Below are 19869 nucleotides of genomic sequence, written 5' to 3' on the forward strand. Positions count from 1 at the left end.
TTCTAATGCAAGGAAGGTTCCTCTGTAGAACAACTACAGAGGATTCTCACTTAACGCTGCAGCAGTTCTGGATGAATCTGGTCATTATTCTCAGTCTCCCAAGGGGCTCTGGGACCCACAAGGCCGGCACGTTCTTTGGGGGTTTGTGCTGCTGTCATAGAGTTCCTGTGTTCAGTCCCTAGCTACCATGTGTTTCAGGGGCTTAATACACTCCGATGCTGGTGTGTCCTCTTAGTTCTAATCCTTGAAAAAGAGAAAAACCAGGCAGTGACACTTAGAAGTAGGCTGGTAAAAAAAAAAAAAAAAAAAAATCATAATCACATTTTCTCCTTTCTGCAAAGAAAGGACAACTCAAAACAGCTACTCCCTTTCTTTTCTCTAATGATTCAAAATACCAGAAAAGGGCTGACTTGGCTGTTTTGAATTGGGAAAGAAAAAGGTGAAAGGGGGACAAAGAGAAAACACATCACCTCTGTAGGTAGTACTGTTTCCAACTATCTACATTCCAGTGCAGAATCTTTGCCTAAAAAAAAATTTGGCAACAGTGTGCACAGGAAAACTGAACCAAACTTGGAACATCACTGATTTCGTGAAATAAGAACTGACAAGCAATTAACTGGAGAAGTGGGGGGAATGGATCAGTAGTATTCTTTAGCTTAATTTGCCATTTAAGAGAGCACTTGGAATCTGAGGAAAGTCTACCCCTACCAAGGAAAGGGAGTCAAATTGCAATTAAGATTAACTTTGGTTATATGGAAGGATGAATCATGCTTTTCATCATCAATTGCATCTCTTTGGTAGCCAATATTTCCATCTGTAATCATGGCAGCAACTTAAGTATTGCCAATGTTTTCAAACATGTTACAGCATTAAGGCATCCACATCTAAAGAGGCAGTTTTAAACAAGAGGAAAACGGAACTGAAATGTGCCAAGAAGTGAACATGGACATGGCCTCTCCTGGAACACTGCCCACCACCGCAGCAAGCTCTTCTTCCAGTGAAGGAGGCCTGTGCCATGCTGCTTGGTTCCCTGCTGCCTGAAGATGCATTTGAGCCCTATGAGATTAGTATGGCTATTTCTGCCTACTGACCAGGAGAGAAATGAGTAGTTCCTGAGGCAGCAGCTTTAAAATCTGGGAAAGCCCATTCATAGCTTCTGAGAGCTAAGAGGGCCGTGAAAGGTTTGCTTGTTAATAGTGAGGTCCAGAGGGGAAGGCAGATTTGGAAGTCAGATGGTTCAATCCTTGCCAAAATTCAAGGCTCCATCCAGCAAGATATGCTAGCCAAACTTTTAAGCATGATGGCAAGGCACTGCTGAAAGAGGCTTTGGCCAGCAGAACAATTTACTGACCATTGCACACAACAATGATAGAAAGCACTACTGTCCAAACCAAACCAGACGCTACAATCTGCTATTTATTTCACAAAGTCAGTTTCCAGAGAGAATCTAGGCAACCATATAGTTTGAAGGACCAGATGAAACCTCAAATCTCTCATAAAGTCAGCTGTTTCCATCCAATCAAGGAAGTCATTAAGTCATTTGGACTTTCCATCCTATACCTTCTCTTGGTTGTAAAATTGTATGCAATTGTTGCCAGTGACTACATAAAACTGTATCTTATTTGTGCTACTTTCCTCACTGTGGCCAGCAGAGGGCTCACAAGCTTTATTTCTACAGCCGCTGATCCAGTGACAAATTTACAAAGGAAATAAAGAAATCATAGGCATGCTGGCTTATGTGTCATAGAAAACATTTTTACAAACTACTACATCCACTGCCCTGAAGAAACTAGTCTCGGTTCCCCCTTAATGTAATGTGTTTTGAAATGGTACAGAAAATAAAAATAAATTAATAATACAATATTACACACTTATTTGACAAGACAGGGTTTACACAAATTTTGGCAAATGAGAAAAAAAAATTATCTTAATTTGTTAAACACTTTTGCTATCTCAATTGTTTAAATTACCAGAATATTAGTGATTGTGTCAATTTACACATGAGAGGGTGATATTTTAAGGGCCTAACAAAGCGGCATTTGACACAAAGGTAACTTCTTTGAAGGGGGATAAAGAATAAAGATATTATCTTCGTCATCACAGTTCAAGAAGTGGTTGTCCTGATAAGAATTCATCTCACACAAATATTAACACCAGCAGTAAGCAGCAAATTGTGGGGAGGAGAGACTAGGGGAAAAGTTAGGAGAAAAGCATGGAAAAGACGAAGAGACAAGAGACACGATTCCAATAAGCTTTAACTCAACAGGCAAACACTTCTTATTTATGATCCATCTTGCTACAGGTGGTTATGTGAGCAGACACCGTGTCCCCTAAGCTGACCTAGTATTTAGGTTCCTAGAGGGATTGCTGATCTGATAAGAGAGACAGAAAAAAAAGACAACTATACATATATATTTTGGTAGTCTTACTTTTAAAGAAGGCTACCATAAAGATATCAATAACCATCCAAAAATCACTTAAAGTTTAATATCCCTTAATTTCCAAAGCTACTTTGTGATCTGACTGTTCCTGAAGGAAAGCCTAGGCCTGAAGCTACTAGAACTTGGCTCCTCTCTAAGAATGTGGAGACAGATATTCTGCAAAGAGAACTTGAAAAGGAATGCTACAAAATACCAGTCACCTCTTCAGAGGCTACTCCCACCCCTCCTGCTCCATTTGATGGAATGGCAGGCTGGATTCAGAGAGGCATGTGCAAAAGGAGCTGTTTAAGTCCCTCTAGACATCCCCTTTAAATGGGTATCTCTTTTGAGTATAAAGTGAGCTTTCAATGTGTCTTGCCATCATTTTCCTGACTCTAATCCCAAATTAACTACAGTCACCTTTAGCATCTAAGAGAGTGGGTGCTATGACCTTCCATCAAGGCATATGGCATAGATGCTAAAGCACCAGTCTTACATGGTGGGAACCATGTTAAAAATCAATGGATAAAGTGGCAGAGCCTCTAAACTAAGCAGAAACTGAATTACAGAACACTGTATTTTCATAATTACTATTTCGATGTGAGTATGAAATTCTCCTCTTTTCCTTAAAACTAAATTTCATCTTCCCTGAGAATAGGGTCAAGAGAAACATTAAAACTCAAAATGTCAAGGGCCTTTTCAAAGATAACACAATGGGATGTCTATAGCTAACTGCAACATGTTTCTACTCTAAAAGCTTTTCCATTACTCAGGTTTTAATCTCACCTCCCTCCGGACTCTAGGAATACATGTGGAGATGGGCAAGGCGAGACAAGAGATTGAGGAAGTGAGTAGCTGTTCCTCGCCGGCTGTTCTCACTGGATGGCAAACGGCCTTGGACCGAGGCTGGACCTTGAACATTTAATGCTGGTGTCCTATTGACAGGATGAGGGGAATGAGGCAACCCAGAACCAGGGCTGCCACCTCCAGGCGGCTGAGGCCTCTCCCTCCTGTGGTGTCGGGCTTGTGGCTGTGCCCTATTCCGCCCACCTCAGGGAGGACATGTACTGTGGCAACATAAAGAAATGTCCCGGCAGAGAAAAGCATGGCCACTCCCGTGGCGTTCACCTCGGAAAGGGCTTCTTTACTGCTCTGTGAATTAAGAGAGAAAGGAAAAACTAAGTCAAGTAAAATTCAGGGTCAGGAAGAAGTCCCAATTAAAAAACACTAACTATTCTTGACTGGTGCTGTCTAGGACACTGGGGACATCTAGAGAACAGAGCAATTTTTTTTTTTTTTTTTTTTTTTTTTTGAGACGGAGTCTTGCTCTGTTACCAGGCTGGAGTGCAGTGGTGCGATCTCGGCTCACTGCAACCTCCAACTCCCTGATTCAAGCTATTCTCCTGCCTCAGTCTCCCGAGTAGCTAGGATTTTTTGGTATTTTTAGTAGAGATGGTTTCACCATGTTGCCCAGGATGGTCTCTATCTCCTGACCTCATGATCTGCCCACCTTGGCCTCCCAAAGTGCTGGGATTAGAGGCGTGAGCCACCGTACCCGGCCAAGAATAGAGCAATTTTAAGTTATTCATAGAAAGCTTCCAAATAAGGGTTTAAGAATATCAGTGATATATGCAATTAATTTTTTAAAAAACTTATTGTAAATCAACAATTTATAATTGTATATATTTATAGGATATAAAGTGACATGATTCATGAGTATAATGTGGAACAATTAAGCTAATTAACATCTGTCATCACAAATATTTATCATCTTTTCTGGTGGGAACATCTGAAATTTACTCTTAGCAATTTTGAAATGTACCACACACTACTATTAACTATATTTACCACAGTTCCATCATTCTGTCCATCTATCCATCTAACGTATCTGTCTTTAGAGATGAGGTCTTGCTACATTGCCCAGGCTGGAGTTCAGTGGCTATTGACAGGCACAATCGTAACACACTACACCCCGAACACCTGGGTTCAAGCAAGCCTCCTGTCTCAGCTTCCCAAGTAGCTGGGACTACAGGTGTGTGCTACTGCTCCTAGCTCACAATTGCTTTTTAAAACTAACTTTAAGTGCTGGTTCAACAGGTTTGGCTTGTATTATTCTTGAGATAGAACTGATAACATAGTATTGCAGATATTAAATTTAAGACATACATTTATTGATTCTACTAATATTTAATAAGCATCATCTATGCACCAGGCTCTGGGCCAGGTACTTGAGATAAAAGTAATCGAGATGCAGCAGCTGCCCTCATAGAGCTTAGAAATATCTCATAAACTAATCTTTTAAAAACTCATTTCAACCTTTTCTATTAAAAACGTGGACCTGTAGACTAAGACAATTAATTAAAATGGTAAGAAAAGGACATGCCACAGATGCAGCAAGTAACTCCACGTCTCCAGAATTATCAGTACCTTCCTGTCAAAAGTTGAAAAAACTTGCACTGATTACTGAAATGACAGAGTAATCTTTCAAAGGGAACAACATACTGCTCACTGAAAGAAGAGAAGGTTCTTCAGGTAAACAGAAAGGGTTTTTATAACACACTGTTAGCAACTAAGATCAACAAACCCTTGCTTAACAGGAACCTAGCCATTCTTTATCTCATTTTTCATATGTTCCTATTAATACAGGTTTTACTGCCAAATACTGAATTGACTGACACTCAGAAGAATCAATGACCTTTAGAGAGGGCGTCGGGGAAAGAGTTCCCATCAACTAGCCCTGAGTCAGTATGCTTCTAAGATTTTCCTTCAGTTGCCTGCCAGTTGACATTTAGGAGGGTTGTTGCTAAGAACTACAGCCCAGACAGACAGGATTATAAGGCATGGAAAGGTCCAGCTTGGAAGCAGACGAGCACACGTTACCTCAGGTCTGAAGCTATGTTCAGTATAAAGTATTCAATATAAAGAACTGGACAGTCACTATTTGGTGACCGGAGAGCTGGGAGGAGAAGAGGTTGAGTTAGCTGCTCAGCTGCTGTTCTCAAAGCTGCCATGTGGCTTGTTACTCATACTTCATGTGTCTACCTCAACATTAAATATGGACGGGTTTATTAGGTATCTGTCAAATGAAACTGGCACGGCTGGTTAAGTTACACTATTTTAAATATTGAAGGACAATCATATTTATGCAAATATTCTTGGAACGGATAGGGAAGTAGTTTTCAAATTAAATGAATAAGGAAATGCTACATTTCTGAAGTGGACAAATTGGAACTAAGATATTTACCCTGTACAATTTTTACTCCTAATTTTATCATTAGTTTGAGAGAGAAACTTATTGGAAAAATTCAATCCTAGAGACCATACGTCCTAAGAGATCAAAGACACTTGTTTAGATAGCTAGGAGTAGATTCGCTTACCTTACTCAGTCCTAAGTATGTCAGCATGGACATAACTGGTGCTGCCAGTGCAAAGACCAGCAAGTGCTTTCTGATTCGATTCCGCTCTAAGCCAGCATGCATCAAGAAGGAAACCAGTCCAAAAGCAGCTGGTGCCTGGAAATAAAAAATAACCTCTTATTATCACTCTAGAAGTATGGATTCCTTCTACATCAAGAAGTACATGCCATTTGACTATGTTTTCTCATACAAAGAAAAACTCACAAAAGGACGGGCACAGTGACTCACACTTGTAATCCTAGCACTTTGGGAGGTCGAGGTGGGCAGATCACCTAAGGTCAGGAGTTTGAGACCAGCCTGGCCAGCATGGTAAAACCCCATCACTACTAAAAATACAAAAATGTGTGATGGCGGGTGCCTGTAATCCCAGCTACTTGGGAGGCTGATGCAGGATTATCATTTGAAACCCCGTCTCTACTAAAAATACAAAAAAAAAATAAATTAGCTGGGTGTGGTGGCACTTGCGTATAGTCCCAGCTACTCGGTAGGCTGAGGCAGGAGAATAGCTTGAACCTGGGAGGTAGAGGTTGTGGTGAACTGAGATCGTACACTGCACTCCAGCATGGGTGACAGAGCAAGACTCCGTCTCAAAAACAAAACATAACAAAATCCACAAAAACCAAAAAACAAAACCAGGCAGAATACTAAAGCTGAGCTATGCCTTTAGGAATTAATGTTTACCAAGAAAAAATTCCTATTCATGTGTGTTTCTTGGACAGTAGAAAAGAGAAACGGTCAAGAAAAGAAAAACACTTTTGAACAAAAATTACTATGAAATATAGAAATCTGAGGAGAATCTGACAGTTTGTGTATATGGCTACACAAAAAAATTGAAACCTATCAAGCAAAAGCTTAAGAAAATGAAACAAGAAGCTTTGTAGAGATTTATCCAATTCTCTAAAATGAATAGCAATTATGAAACTAAGAAAAATTTCCCTAATTCCAGAAAAAACATTAAGGACCATGAGAAATTTTAATTATGAAGACACTCAATACCAAACCTTACACCACAATTTTGCTTACCTTATGCAGCATGATTGCCACAAACACAATTAACTGGACACTAGTCTGTGAAGTAGAAGCTGCTGCTCCCAAAGCAACACCATCAGCTATATTTAGAAACAAGGAAACATAAAATATCATAAACAATGACAACAACAACAGTGTAGTGGCTGAGTGTGTGAGCTTTATATCAGGTCCAGCTGGGTGCCAGCCTTCTTATCTTTAAAATGTGTTCAATAAAGTATGTATTTCTTAGGGTTTTCCTGAGGATTAAATGAGATAACTTACATAAACAGCTTAGCATCTGGCCCAGACTATTCAATGTTAGTTATTTTGGTTGTTGTTGTTACTGTAAAACTGACATCCAATTTTCCAACTAATCAAAAAATCCATTGATTAATCAAACTGTAACAAGAGAAATACCAAAGAAGAATTTCAGAGGAAGCATCTCTTAATATAGGTAAAGAAACAAAACAGTCCCATCTACTCGGGAGGCTGAGGCAGGAGGATCACTTGAACCCAGGAGGCAGAGGTTGCAGTGAGCCGAGATCATGCCACTGCACTCCAGCCTGGCGACAGAGCAAGACTGCGTCTCAAAAAAAAAAAAAAAAGATACTAGAACTCTATATAGATGATGAATATATAATGAGTAAACATTGGTTGAATGAATGAAATGTGTTAGAAAATCGTATTATACTGAGAAAGGACCAGGTAACAGTGTATCACCTTTCACATGCCTTTGTCACTGACAGAATTCTACTACTAGGACTAGGTTTGGCTTATGATTCTAAAGTGTACCCTGTCAGCAATGCTGAGACCTCTGCATTCCACCACATACCACTTCTGCTTAAACTGATGCTTTGCATGTAGACTGGTAACAGGGCTGTTCTGGACAAAAGTGCCACGGCTCTTTTCCAGATGACATTCTAGAGCAGAGGTCAGCAAACTTTTTCTTAAGGGCTAGAGAGTAAATATTTCAGGCTTTGCAGTTACATGGTCTCTTGCAACTATTCAATTCTGCCATTGTTGCACAAAAACAAAAGAAATGGATCATTGTCATTGTCTATCTCTTCCTTAGCCTCCTGCAACTTTATCTTCATTCTAACATCAGTCATGTTTGCCTTTCTCCATCTTTTATTGCCATCATCCTAATCCAAATTTTTATCACTCAAACAAACCTAAATTAGCTATAGGTTCCCTACTCCCATTTTCCCCTTATCTAATTCATTGCTATAGACACAGACAATACATACATACATGGTAATGGCTGTGTTCTAATAAAACTTCCTTAATTTGAATTATATAATTTTCATGTGCTACAATATGTTCTTCTTTAAAGAAAAAAAAAACCTGCCATGTATGTACCTATGCAACAATCTTGGATGTTCTTCACATATACCCCAAAACCTAAAACGAAACAAAACAAAACAAAACATTAAAAAGAATAGAAACCTTGGGGATGCTCTGCAGAGAGGTAGAAAAAAAAAAGTACAAAAACGATTCTTAGCTTGCAAACACCTGACACTGAGCATGCCAGGCTTGTGCTTGTGTTGGAGGACTTCATTAAGTAACCGTTTCCTCAAAGGCCAGTCCAAGAGCATTCAGTGTAGATAGTCCCTGAAATATAAACACTGAGGTCTCCCCTGTGTGACAGAAAACAAAAGGTTCTACTGCAATCCAACCCTACCTGCAGCATGGACGACCAGACCCAGCGTGGTGGTGATTTTGGAATTGCTAGACCTTGCTGCTTCTGGATCTAAAGTGAAAATGAGAAAGACAGCATTAAGTTATGTGTGAGACAGAAACTGTTCAAACAATGATCTAGAGGTGAAAGAATTTTGTGAAAGGTCTTAAAGTAGATTATTTTCCTCACTACCGTCTTTTTTTTTCTCTCTTTTTTTCGGCGGGGGAGATGGAGTTTCACTGTCGCCAGGCTGGATGGAATACAGTGGCATGATCTCAGCTCACTGCAACCTCCACCTCCTGAATCAGCTCCAGGGATTCTCCTGCCTCAGCCTTCCCAGTAGCTGGGAATACAGGCACGTACTACCACGCCCAGCTCATTTTTTTTTTTTTTTTTTTTTTTTGTATTTTTAGTAGAGATGGGGTTTCACTATGTTGGCCAGGCTGGTCTGGAACTCCTGACCTTCAATGATCTGCCTGCCTCACCCTCCTAAAGTGTTAAGATTACAGGCGTGAGCCACCGCACCTGGCCACTATCTTTTTTCTTTCTGATTCAAAGAGAAGCCATCCTGAAGAGGTGGCTAAGAAGGAACTCTTCATTTGACCCAGCCTTCCCTTAAGAAAAATCACTGAAATGTGTAACCCCCAACAACCCCAACTTCCTCCTATTCCTTAATCCTCTTCCTTTACCACTCCAAGGAAAGTGCTCTACGGCCTCTGATCATTTCTTTCCAGACCAATCTAACTGTCATTGCCTATCTCTTCCTTAGCAACCTGTAACTTTATCTGCATTCTAATATGTGTCACATTTTTATTGCCATCATCTTAACCTAGATTTTCATCACTCAAACCTAAATTAGGAATAGATCCCTACTCCTAGACTTCTCCCTAATATAATTCATCTTACACATCCATATCAGATCCATCTTTTGAAAACACCACCCTTAGCAGGGTGCAGTGGCTCATGCCTGTAATCCCAGCACTTTGAGAGGCCAAGGCAGGTGGATCACCTGAGGTCAGGTGTTTGAAACCAGACTGACCAACATGGTGAAACCCTGTCTCTACTAAAAAATACAAAAATCAGCCGGGTATGTTGGCAGGCACCTGTACTCTCAGCTACTTGGGAGGCTGAGGCAGGAGAATCGCTTGAACCCAGGGAGTAGAGGTTGTAATGAGCGGAGATCGTGCCATTGCACTCCAGTCTGGGCAACAAGAGTGAAACTTCATCTCAAAACAACACCACTCTTCTGATGTGTCAGTTAACAGGTAAGAATCTGCTGCTTTTCAAATTCAGGGCAAACTGCTATATTAGGTAGGTTCCTAAGCCCTTTAACAGCTAGTTCCAACTTATTTCTCAATGTCCAGTCTAGTTAAACCAGTTTATCAACACCATCTAACAAAACATTCTTATTTTCCTTTCCACAAATCTCCTTACCTGTAATTCTTGGCACATACTGAACTTCTCAGCTCGTTAACCCAAAACTTAGACATCGTTCAAACTACAGAACCACTTCCCTCAAGAAAGAACAAAATACTGAAGATTAAGCATGGTGGCTCATGCCTGTAATTGCAGCACTTTGGGAGTCGAGGTGAGAGGATCACTTGAGGCCAGGAGTTTGAGACCAGCCTGGGCAATATCATGAGACCCTATCTCTACAAAATTTAAAAAATTTAGCCAAATGTGGTAGTGGTGCATGCCTACAGTCCCAGGTATCTGGGAAGTTAAGGTGGGAGGATCACTTGCCCCTAGGAGTTTAAGGCTGCAGCAAGCTGTGCTCATGCCACTGAACTCTAGCCCAGGTGATAGAGCAAGACCTTGACTCAAGAAAAATTAAAAATAAAAATTAAAAATAAATTTAAAAAATTGATTCTGGCTCAAAACAACTCTCCCTTTGCCTACATCTAGTGATCTATGGGGGACAGTCTCCACATGTGACTTCAAAGGTTCTTCTATATTACCACCTCAGATACAGAAAGCTATTTTTACGTAAATGTTTTATATCCCCAGATGGGCTGTAAATGATAAAGCATTAAATTTTCTACTTCTCTTTTCCTTTAACATATCTCACAGAATGTAGCATAGCACTAGGCACATAACAGTTACTTAATAAATCCTTGCTGAAGAGTGAAAACGAGTATTTATGTGTATTAAATTAAGATGTTACTGCTATCATAGGAAACATATAAGTAAATAAAGTTAAAAGATGGGATCATCAGAATGCCAGGTAAAATGACAGATGAATATCAGTCAAGTAAATTACAGGGGATTTAATCTTCTTAGGAGTCCAGCACATGAAAGGAAGGGGTTTACAATGGGAAAGTATACGAGTAAAGTAACAAGTCACCTCCTATTAATAAATGATATTTTCCTACTAAAATATTGCAAAGATGGGAAGCTAAAGAGCCAGGAAACAGTTAAATGTTACCCTGAATTGGACAACAGTCAAATTACACTGTGTACAAGCTGGCTTTGGCCTTATTTTGTACAAAGACTTGGGGTCTAGTTACACTTAGGATCTTAAAAAATAAGAGGCTTTAAAATTAGAAAGTTTTTATAATCCTATAGAAAAAGACTGCAGTTTAGCAGAAATTAATATACTTTTATTGATATTTTATAATATGTAAAACTCTGCAAAATAAAAACCACATCATCACACACATGAAAGCCAGCAAAAACAATGACTTCAGAGGTAAAACAGGAGGAAGAATAAAGGAACACAAGCTACATTTAATTCTCTGTGCAGCATTACAGGGTACTACTGGGCCCATACATTTTATTTTTATTTTTTTAGAGACAGAGTCTTGCTCTGTTGTCCAGGCTGGAGTAAAGTGGTCTGATCACAGCTCACTCTCACTTCAGCCTCAAACTGAAGTGATCCTCCCTCCCATCTCAGCCACCTGAGTAGCTGTGACTACAGGCACGTGCCACTATGCCTGGCTAATTTTTAAATTAATTTTTTGTCGAGATGGGTCTTGCTATGTTGTCCAGGCTGGTCTCCAACTCCTGACCTCAAGCCATCTTCCCACTGTGGCCTCCCAAAGTACTGGGATTACAGGCGTGAGCCATTGTGCCTGGCCTGACAATCACCATATATATCTTTAGAATCAGGTTTTTTTTTTTTTTAATCATTTGTTAAATGGAAATTTCTTTTAACTTACTGAGGAAAATTTTTATTTTTCATATTTAACATGTTTACATTTACATACATGTTTCAAAAGACAGAAGTGAGTGGCCATTTCATCATTTTCCAAATTTCTCTTTGGCAGATCAAGATTCTGAGAAAGTAGAGATGGTATGGAAGAAAGATACCCTGAGAGAAGGCTGGCTTTGCATCAGCTCGGTCCTCTTCCTTCTTTTCTTGCATAAGCAAACACTCACACAAGTACATACAAACACAGACAGCATGGGATGTTAGAGGGAAACTAGAGCCACTCATCCCTTCCCAGGATCAGAGAACACAGAAAAAGATCATTACTTTCCACAGCTACTCTCTGTTCTTGAACTCACAGCACTGTCCTGACCATGAATAAGGACAGGTAGGAGAAATTTACAACTCCCTGAACTACAGGTTCACAAGTGTGAAATTTGACCATCCTTGTTTCTCTCCTCCCCACCTTTTTTTTTAGACACAGGGTCTTCCTCTGTCACACGGGATGAAGTACAGTGATACAATCATAGCTCATTGCAGTCTCAAATTCCTGGGCTCAAGCAATCCTCCCACCTTAGCCTCCCAAGTAACTGGGATTACAGGCACATGCCACTGTGCCCAGCTAATTTTTAAGATTTTTGTGGAGATGGGGTCTTGCTTTGTTGCCCAGGCTGGTCTCGAACTCCTGGGCTGAAGCAATCTTCCCATCTTGGCCTTCCAAATCGCTTGTGATTACAGGCGTGAGTCAACATGCACAGTCTACTTTACAGTGAAATGACAAGAATCACAAGAAAAATGTCTTGGAGGACAATGTGGCCAACTATGTAATACAGCTAGAGTCCGATACCATCCAATGGTGCTTCTTATTTGCTGTTTGGAATAAGGCACATGAATAAAACCATTTATTCCTAAATCAACTTTCCAAGATAAAATTTTATTTAAAAAAAAACTATGGAAAAAAATTAACGTATAGTAATACAAGATTAAAAACTGTTCTAGACAAAAAGCATTTTGTTTTGTTTTAAACTTAATCCCATAATTTTTTAAAACCATAATTTGGAAATAATTTTAAACCTTTAGGAAAGTTGTAAGAATAGTTTAAAAAATTTATATATTTTTTTCTCAGATGGACCTATTGACTAACATTTTGCCCCATTTACTTCATCATTTATACTCATGCTCTCTGTACACACACACATTCTTTTTCTGTAACATTTAAACGTTGTACACACACATCAATAACCCTTTATCCCCAGATACTTCAATGTGCATTTTCTAAGATAAAAGATATTTTCTTACATAATAACAGTATAGTTATCAACGTTGATATTTTTTCTAATTTTCTTGCATACTAGAATTTTGTTGATTGCTCAATATTGTACTTCAGGGCCTATTTCCTTTCCAGGAAGGATCCAGTCTAGAATCACACATTTCACTTAGTTGTAACTCTTCAGTCTCTTTTAATCTGGAACATTTCCTCTCCCTTTGACTTATAATATTGCCATTTTTGGATTATACATTCTCCTCCTGTCTTGTTTTTTTTAGTTATAAAAAACTTTTGTGTGTATGTCCTTAGACTATGGGTTCTTGGATGGAATGTTACAAAGGCAATCATGCTTCTCAGGGTATCACATCTAGAGGTGCAGGATATATATCTGTTGCTTACTGTGGTGTTAATTTTGAATTATATCCTGGACATTGCCAACATTATCTCATGGATAGTTGGATTTTGTTATATTCCTCCAAAGAGTAATTTTTTTTGTTTGTTTTGCTTTAAGTAACTTAGTTGGATTAAAACTGCAAACTGTCTTCTGGGTTGCTGCTCAGTTTTCAGTTTCAGCCTCCAAGCACAGGTCAACACACCCAGCTAATTTTTGTATTTTTTGTAGAAAGGTTTTGCCATGTTGCCTAGGCTGCCTCAAACTCCTGGGTTCAAGCCGTCCACCCACCTTGGCCTCCCGAAGTCCAGGGATTATAGGCACGAGCCACTGCATCCAGCCCAGTTTAGTTCATAATTATCTTCAGTTGAGCTACCTGAAATCTGCCCATGCAAGCATGGTTCAGGGGTCAGCTAGAGACTGAGGCAGTTTATATACAGAATTTGGGGCTGAGTTTCTCTCCTTTCTAGGATTCTTCCTTCTTTTCAGTGCTGTGACTACTGAAACTCCTGAACTCTGTCCTCTGGCCCTTTAAGACAGAAAGGCTGAGTTTTCTATCAGTTTTACCTGTCCCACAGAGGGCTGATTACTAAAAGCAGTAAAAATAGGAAATGTACCCTGTTCCAAGTGTTGACTCCCCTCCAGAAGTTACTTGCTTTGGGTCACTCTCCATTGTTTGTGGTTTTTATGAATTCTGTCCAGCGTTTTTAGTTACCTATGAGGAAGTTGATCTGAGAGCTTACCTGGTCATAACAAAAGCAGAATGCTGGTGACCTTAATTTTGACTATCTGATCAAGGTGTCATTTGATTTCTTCATTTAGTTACTTCTTTCCCCTTGAAGTCAATAAGGAAATAAAAATTTGCCCCCTATATTTAACATTCATTGATGATACATGCCTGAGTCAACCTTTACTGAGGCTTGAAAAAAATGAGTATTTTTCCAACTCCAGCACTCTCTCTATATTTAACAACTGGCATTAAGCATTCTAGGAGAAAGTGCCCTCTCTTCTTCTCTCTCCCTCTCTCTCTTTTTCTCTACACACGCACACACACACACCCACCCCACAAATGGGTTCATGAATTCTCATTTTATCTTTTTCTTTTTGAGACGGAGTTTTGTTCTTGTCTCCCAGGCTGGAGTGCAATGGCACAGTCTCAACTCACCGTAACCTCCGCCTCCCAGGTTCAAGCAATTCTCCTGCCTAAGCCTCCCCAGTAGTTAGGATTACAGGTGTGTGCCACTATACCCAGCTAATTTTTGTATTTTCAGTTAGAGACAGGGTTTCACCATGTTGCCCAGGCTGGTCTCAAACTCCTGACCTTAAGTGATCCACCTGCCTCGGCCTGCCAAAGTGCTGGGATTACATGCATGAGCCACTGCGCCCAACCGGATTGCCATTTTTTTTTAATGGTTTATGCTTTATTACTGTTCTTAATTATGTTGGTGCTCAACTTATCCCAGATGTGGCTGGTGGGAACCCTTTTAAGAGGGTTCCTACATCCTGTGACATGCTCCCACCTTCTTCCTTTGTTTTTTTCAGTACTAGATGTTCCAAGCTCACTTGTTCTTACCCTGCCCCTCTCCGGGAATCAGCCCTGATTCTTCTCTGAAGAGTCTTGGCATGCTCATGCTAGTGGGATGTCTTTATTTCTAGGCCCCATCTGCAGACAGAGCTAGCATGTATATATATATATATGTACATATATGTGTATACAAATATATATACATAAACAAATATATTCAGAAATCACGAGTCCAATACCTCCAATTCCAATCCATCCCTATAGGGGTTCTTTCTTGCCTTCCTCACTCTGTACTTGTGTGTTTCTTCTTCTACACTTAGAACCCTGGCTCCACCAACGTTAACATGTGGACCCATTTACTCAATCCTATAAAACATCTAAAGCAGCTTCAGTACTGTTTTGCCCATTCCATTACAAAACAACAACGACAACAACAAGTTTAGTATGTGTTTATAGTTTCTCTCCCAGCTCCACCTAAGACTAAACATGTATAGTCAAATGCTATATTCATAATTTACTTGAATTAGCTTTTTTAAATCCCTTCAGTGTGATTTGAAATACAATTCATCTGTTTCCATTAGTGCTCCCATCCTTATTGGTTTCATTCTATTTTTTGAATATGTAGAATATTCACGTTTCCAAAAGTCAGAACTATACCAAAAAGGCATGCTCAGGGAAATATCATGTGCTCCCAAAACTCTTCTGCCCTCTCATATCCTCCACCCCACCCCATGCAGTCAATAAATGTCTTTTGTTTTCTAGCCAGTTCTTCTTGTGTTTCTTTTTTGTAAAGATAAGTAGATACAGTTGATCACTGAACATGTAGAGGCTGGAGTGTTGACCCCCTACACAGTCAAAAATCCACATAGAACTTCTGCCTCTGCAAAAACTTAGCTGCTAATAGCCTACTGTTGATCAGAGGTCTTAATAACAAAGTCGATTAACACATATTTTATTTGTTATATGTAGTAATACTGTATTTTTACAATAAAGTAAGCTAGATAAAAGAAAATGTTATTTAAAAATTGTAAGAAAGAGAAAATATATTTACTATTAAGTGGAAGTGGATCATCATAAAGGTCTTCATCCTCATCATCTTCACACTGAGTAGGCTGAGGAGGAGGAGGAGGAGTGAGAGGAGGAAGAGAAGGGGTCAGTCTTGCTGTTTCAGGGGTGGCAGAGGTGGATGAGGTGAAGGAAGGGGAGGTAGGAGAGGCAGGGACACTTGGTGTAACTTTTACTGAAAGAAAATCCGTGTATAAATGGATCCACGTAGTTCAAACCCATAATGTTCAAGGGTCAACTGTATGTTTTTCTTATTTCCCCTTCCTTCTTATATAAAACATAGTATATGGTAATGATCATTATATTTTTTGCTTTTTTTTTCATTTAACAATATCTCCTGGAAATCTCTCCCTATTAATTCACAGATATCTCAATCTTTATTCTTTTATTTATTTATTTTTTTTAGAGCAACAGGGTTTCGTACTGTCACCCAAGCTGGAGTGCAGTTACGCAATCATAGCTCACTGCAGCCTTGAACTCCAGTTTCAAGTAATCATCCTACCTCAGCCTCTCAAAATGCTGGGATTAAAGGGTGAGCCACTGCACCCTGCCTGAATCTTTATTCTTTTCTACAGCTACATGGTACTCCATTATGTTACATACCATAGTTCATTCAGCCAATCTCCATGACATTTAAGTATTTTCCAATGATAAATAATGCTGCATTGAATAATCTTGTGCATATGTATTTTCATATTGGAGCTGTATTCAAGAAAATCCCTAGAAGTGGGATTTTTGGTCAAAGGGTAAATACATGTAGTTTTGTTAGATAGTGTCAAATTTCTCTCCATAGGTATTGTATCATTTTGCATTGCCACCCACAGTATGAGTGCCTATTCTATCATAGCTTTGCCAATCGGTTGTATTGTTAAGCTTCTGAAGTTTTGCCTGACAGGTAAGAAATGGTATCTCAGCATAGCTTTGATTTGCATTCAAGTGAAACTGAACATCTTTTCATATGTTTAAGGGCAATTTTAATATCTTATTGTGATTATCTGTTTGTGTCTTTTGGCTGCTTTTCTACAGATTTTTCTATTGACCAGAGATTCTTAGCCTGGGGTCTACGGAGGTGAAAACAGGTAGAATTCAGAGGATGTCTGTGACTTTAACTTGAAAAAAAATGTGTTTTTATTTTTTACTAACCTCTAACTGAAATTTAGCATTTCCTTTATCTTTCTTTTTTTTGAGATAGATCTTGTTCTCTTGTTCAGGCTGAACTGAATGACCAGTTCATGAGGTTCATGGCTCAATGTAGCCTTAAACTCCTGGGCTCAAGTGATCTTCCCACCTAAGCCTCCTGAGTATCTGGGACTACAGGCATGCATCATCATTCCTGGGTAATTAATTTTTTTGTAGAGATGGGGTCTCACTATATCTCCCAGGCTGGTCTTGAACTTGAAGGTCTCAAGTGATCCTTTCCCCTCCACCTCTCAAAGTGCTGGGATTATAGGCATGAGCCACCACACCTGGCTGCTTTATTATCATTATTATTTTTGAGACAGGGTCTCACTCTGTCACCCAGGCTGAAGTGCAGTGGCATGATCTTGGCTCACTGCAGCCTCAACCTCCTGGGCTCAAGTATTCCTCTCACCTTAGTCCCCCTAGTAGTGGGGACTACAGCTGTACACCACCATGCTCAGCTAATTTTTGTATTTTTTTGTCGAGATGGGGTTTTGCCATGTTGCCTAGGCTAGTGTCAAACTCCTGAACTCAAAAAGAGCCACCCGTCTTGGCCTCTCAAAATGCTAGGATTACAGGTCTTTGTCACTGTGACCGGCCCGGCATTTCATTTAATTATAAATGTAGAAAATACATTCATAATTTTATCATATAATTAGTGTCATATCATAAGTAATATCAGCACTATCTATACTTTACTGCCAGTAGAAATCAGACTAATCAGACAATTTTATGGTTGTAGAATATCTTTAAATTATTGTTTTCACTCATCACTACTTTAAATTAAAGACATACAGAACTGCTACCACATTGCATGATTACAGCGTTCCTGTCTGCAGATGCTTGCTTATGTGATGGAGCTGGGCAACTATCAAGCAGCTCTGCATCTAACAGTCACTCAGCCACCAAATAGAGATAGTCACAAGGCTCTCGCATTGGGGACCAAGATATTTATGCTGCTTTCCAATACTTCCTGTCTGCAAAATTCCCTGCTGACATATCTGAAAAAAGATATCTATGAATCAATCCTTGGAGAAGTTTTATAACTCCCAAATTTATTTCTATTACCAGGTGATCAAAGTGTATCATGTATCAGAATCCTTTTTATTAATATAAATCATATTAAAAATGTTGACCTAGCCAAAGATGAATTCATTGATCTTAAATCAAAACAATTACTATGACTGGAGTTAAATTTGAAAAGTCTTGGAGAATTCTAGTTGTCCTTTAGAGAAGCTTATCATTCCTTAAAAAGCAAGCTACAAATGTGTTTAAGTACGTTTGTAAGAAAATACCTTTGTAAATCAAGATTTTCTACACCAGTAACCATCAGAACAAAAACTCAAAATCAACTAGATGTTCAACCTGACATACATGTTGCCTTCTTACAGACTACCTCATAATTTAATGTTCTTAAGCCAAGCATAGTACTATGTAAAAGCTAGCATACTAATGTACTAGAAAATAAAATTCAACTCTAACTTCCTTAGGATTTAAATGTATTATTTCATTATTTAATGCACTGATAAAAACATACCTTACTATATCACAAATTTGTTCTGTTTTAGTAACTATATTTCAACATAGGTGGCTTTTTCTGTAATCCTATGTACTATGTTTTGTATATTTAAAAATAATATTCCAATAAAAAGTCCACAGTCTTTAGACTGCCTAAGGGCTCCACAGCAAAAAACTAAGAACTTCTGCCCTAGACTCTCAACCAAATGTGACAGCTTTAAGACAAGCAAAGTAATAAACCACTAAACACTTCCTTGTTCCACATGCCACAACTCAGTATCTCTCCCCACTTAGTTAAATGTTCACTAGAATCTGAGAAGACAAAGAGTTTTCGCACTAAATATAGCCACTGATACAGACTGAAATATTTGATCATTTGTAACTTTCTAAACTGCAAATTTATTGCACTGCCCAGAAAGCCTTGGAGCCACTCACCGTCAGTAGAATGCACATGGGAGTTACCAATCTGGTCCACCAGCAACATGAAAACGAAGCCCAGTACGAGGGAAACACCAATGTAGGCATGTAGCTGTGTGTGGTCGTGGCTGTGCTCATGTTCATGGACAACTGACATTTCTGCTGCTTTGTCTGATGCAATCACATTATGTGTTTCACTTGCTTGGTGGTGTTTTCCTAGAGCAGAATAAACCATAAAGAGAAAAAATGTTTTTCCCCTAAAACCATTTTCATGAAGAAGTTTCCATTCTTTGTATTTCAAGCTCTACTTACTTTACTGTAAAGACATCCACTTTCTATATTGTAATCCAGCCAATCATTAACTCCTTCAACTTAAAGTTCATGGTGAAAAAATTCCCAAATGTCTTCTGCCTTTGGCATGCAGACCTTCTGACTGCCTATTATTCTCAAAACCTGGGAAGTGGAAGCAAATCACCATGCAAGAAAGCAATCATATTCCCAAAGGGACATCATCCCTAAATCTTCCTCTGTCTGAGAAATTCATGCCAATCTCATCAGAAACTACACTGTTTTATTCTGATGAAAATAGGCGAATGAAAAGCAGTAACAACAAAAATAATTACAAACAAATTCATCTAGTTTATACCTAGGTTGATACAAACATTTCAAATAAGGAACCAATTGAGTAGAAAATTTTTAGCTTTATAAAGTATCAGCAGACAATCGCCAGCAAGAAACCAAAAGGACAGAGCAGTTTAAGAGGCACATCCTTCAATCTAAATTCATTTCTAGAAATATGGAGGTTGAGAGACTCTGAATTGCAGTAAATGACACCTG

At 39.1% G+C, this 19869-nt stretch overlaps 1 protein-coding gene across 5 annotated transcripts in view; it reads right to left on the minus strand.

The window, feature by feature from the left end:
• Positions 1-2550: 2550 nt before the first annotated feature.
• The window catches only part of SLC39A9 (solute carrier family 39 member 9), a 53719-nt gene continuing 36400 nt past the window's right edge, over positions 2551-19869 (minus strand). For 2 of the 5 annotated variants that reach the window (XM_017516491.2, XM_037734229.1), the window contains 5 exons: positions 19051-19248; positions 8526-8594; positions 6860-6945; positions 5798-5932; positions 2551-3572 (listed from right to left, as the gene is read on the minus strand). In XM_017516491.2, coding sequence (XP_017371980.2) covers positions 3342-3572; positions 5798-5932; positions 6860-6945; positions 8526-8594; positions 19051-19248 — 719 coding nt within the window. In that variant the 3' untranslated portion in view covers positions 2551-3341. The remainder of the gene's footprint in view (positions 3573-5797; positions 5933-6859; positions 6946-8525; positions 8595-19050; positions 19249-19869) is intronic. The other 3 variants (XM_037734227.1, XM_037734228.1, XM_017516490.2) reach the window with 2 other exon arrangements.

The sequence above is a fragment of the Cebus imitator genome, unplaced genomic scaffold (genome assembly GCF_001604975.1).
Source record: "Cebus imitator isolate Cc_AM_T3 unplaced genomic scaffold, Cebus_imitator-1.0 Scaffold590, whole genome shotgun sequence".
Lineage (NCBI taxonomy): Eukaryota > Metazoa > Chordata > Mammalia > Primates > Cebidae > Cebus > Cebus imitator.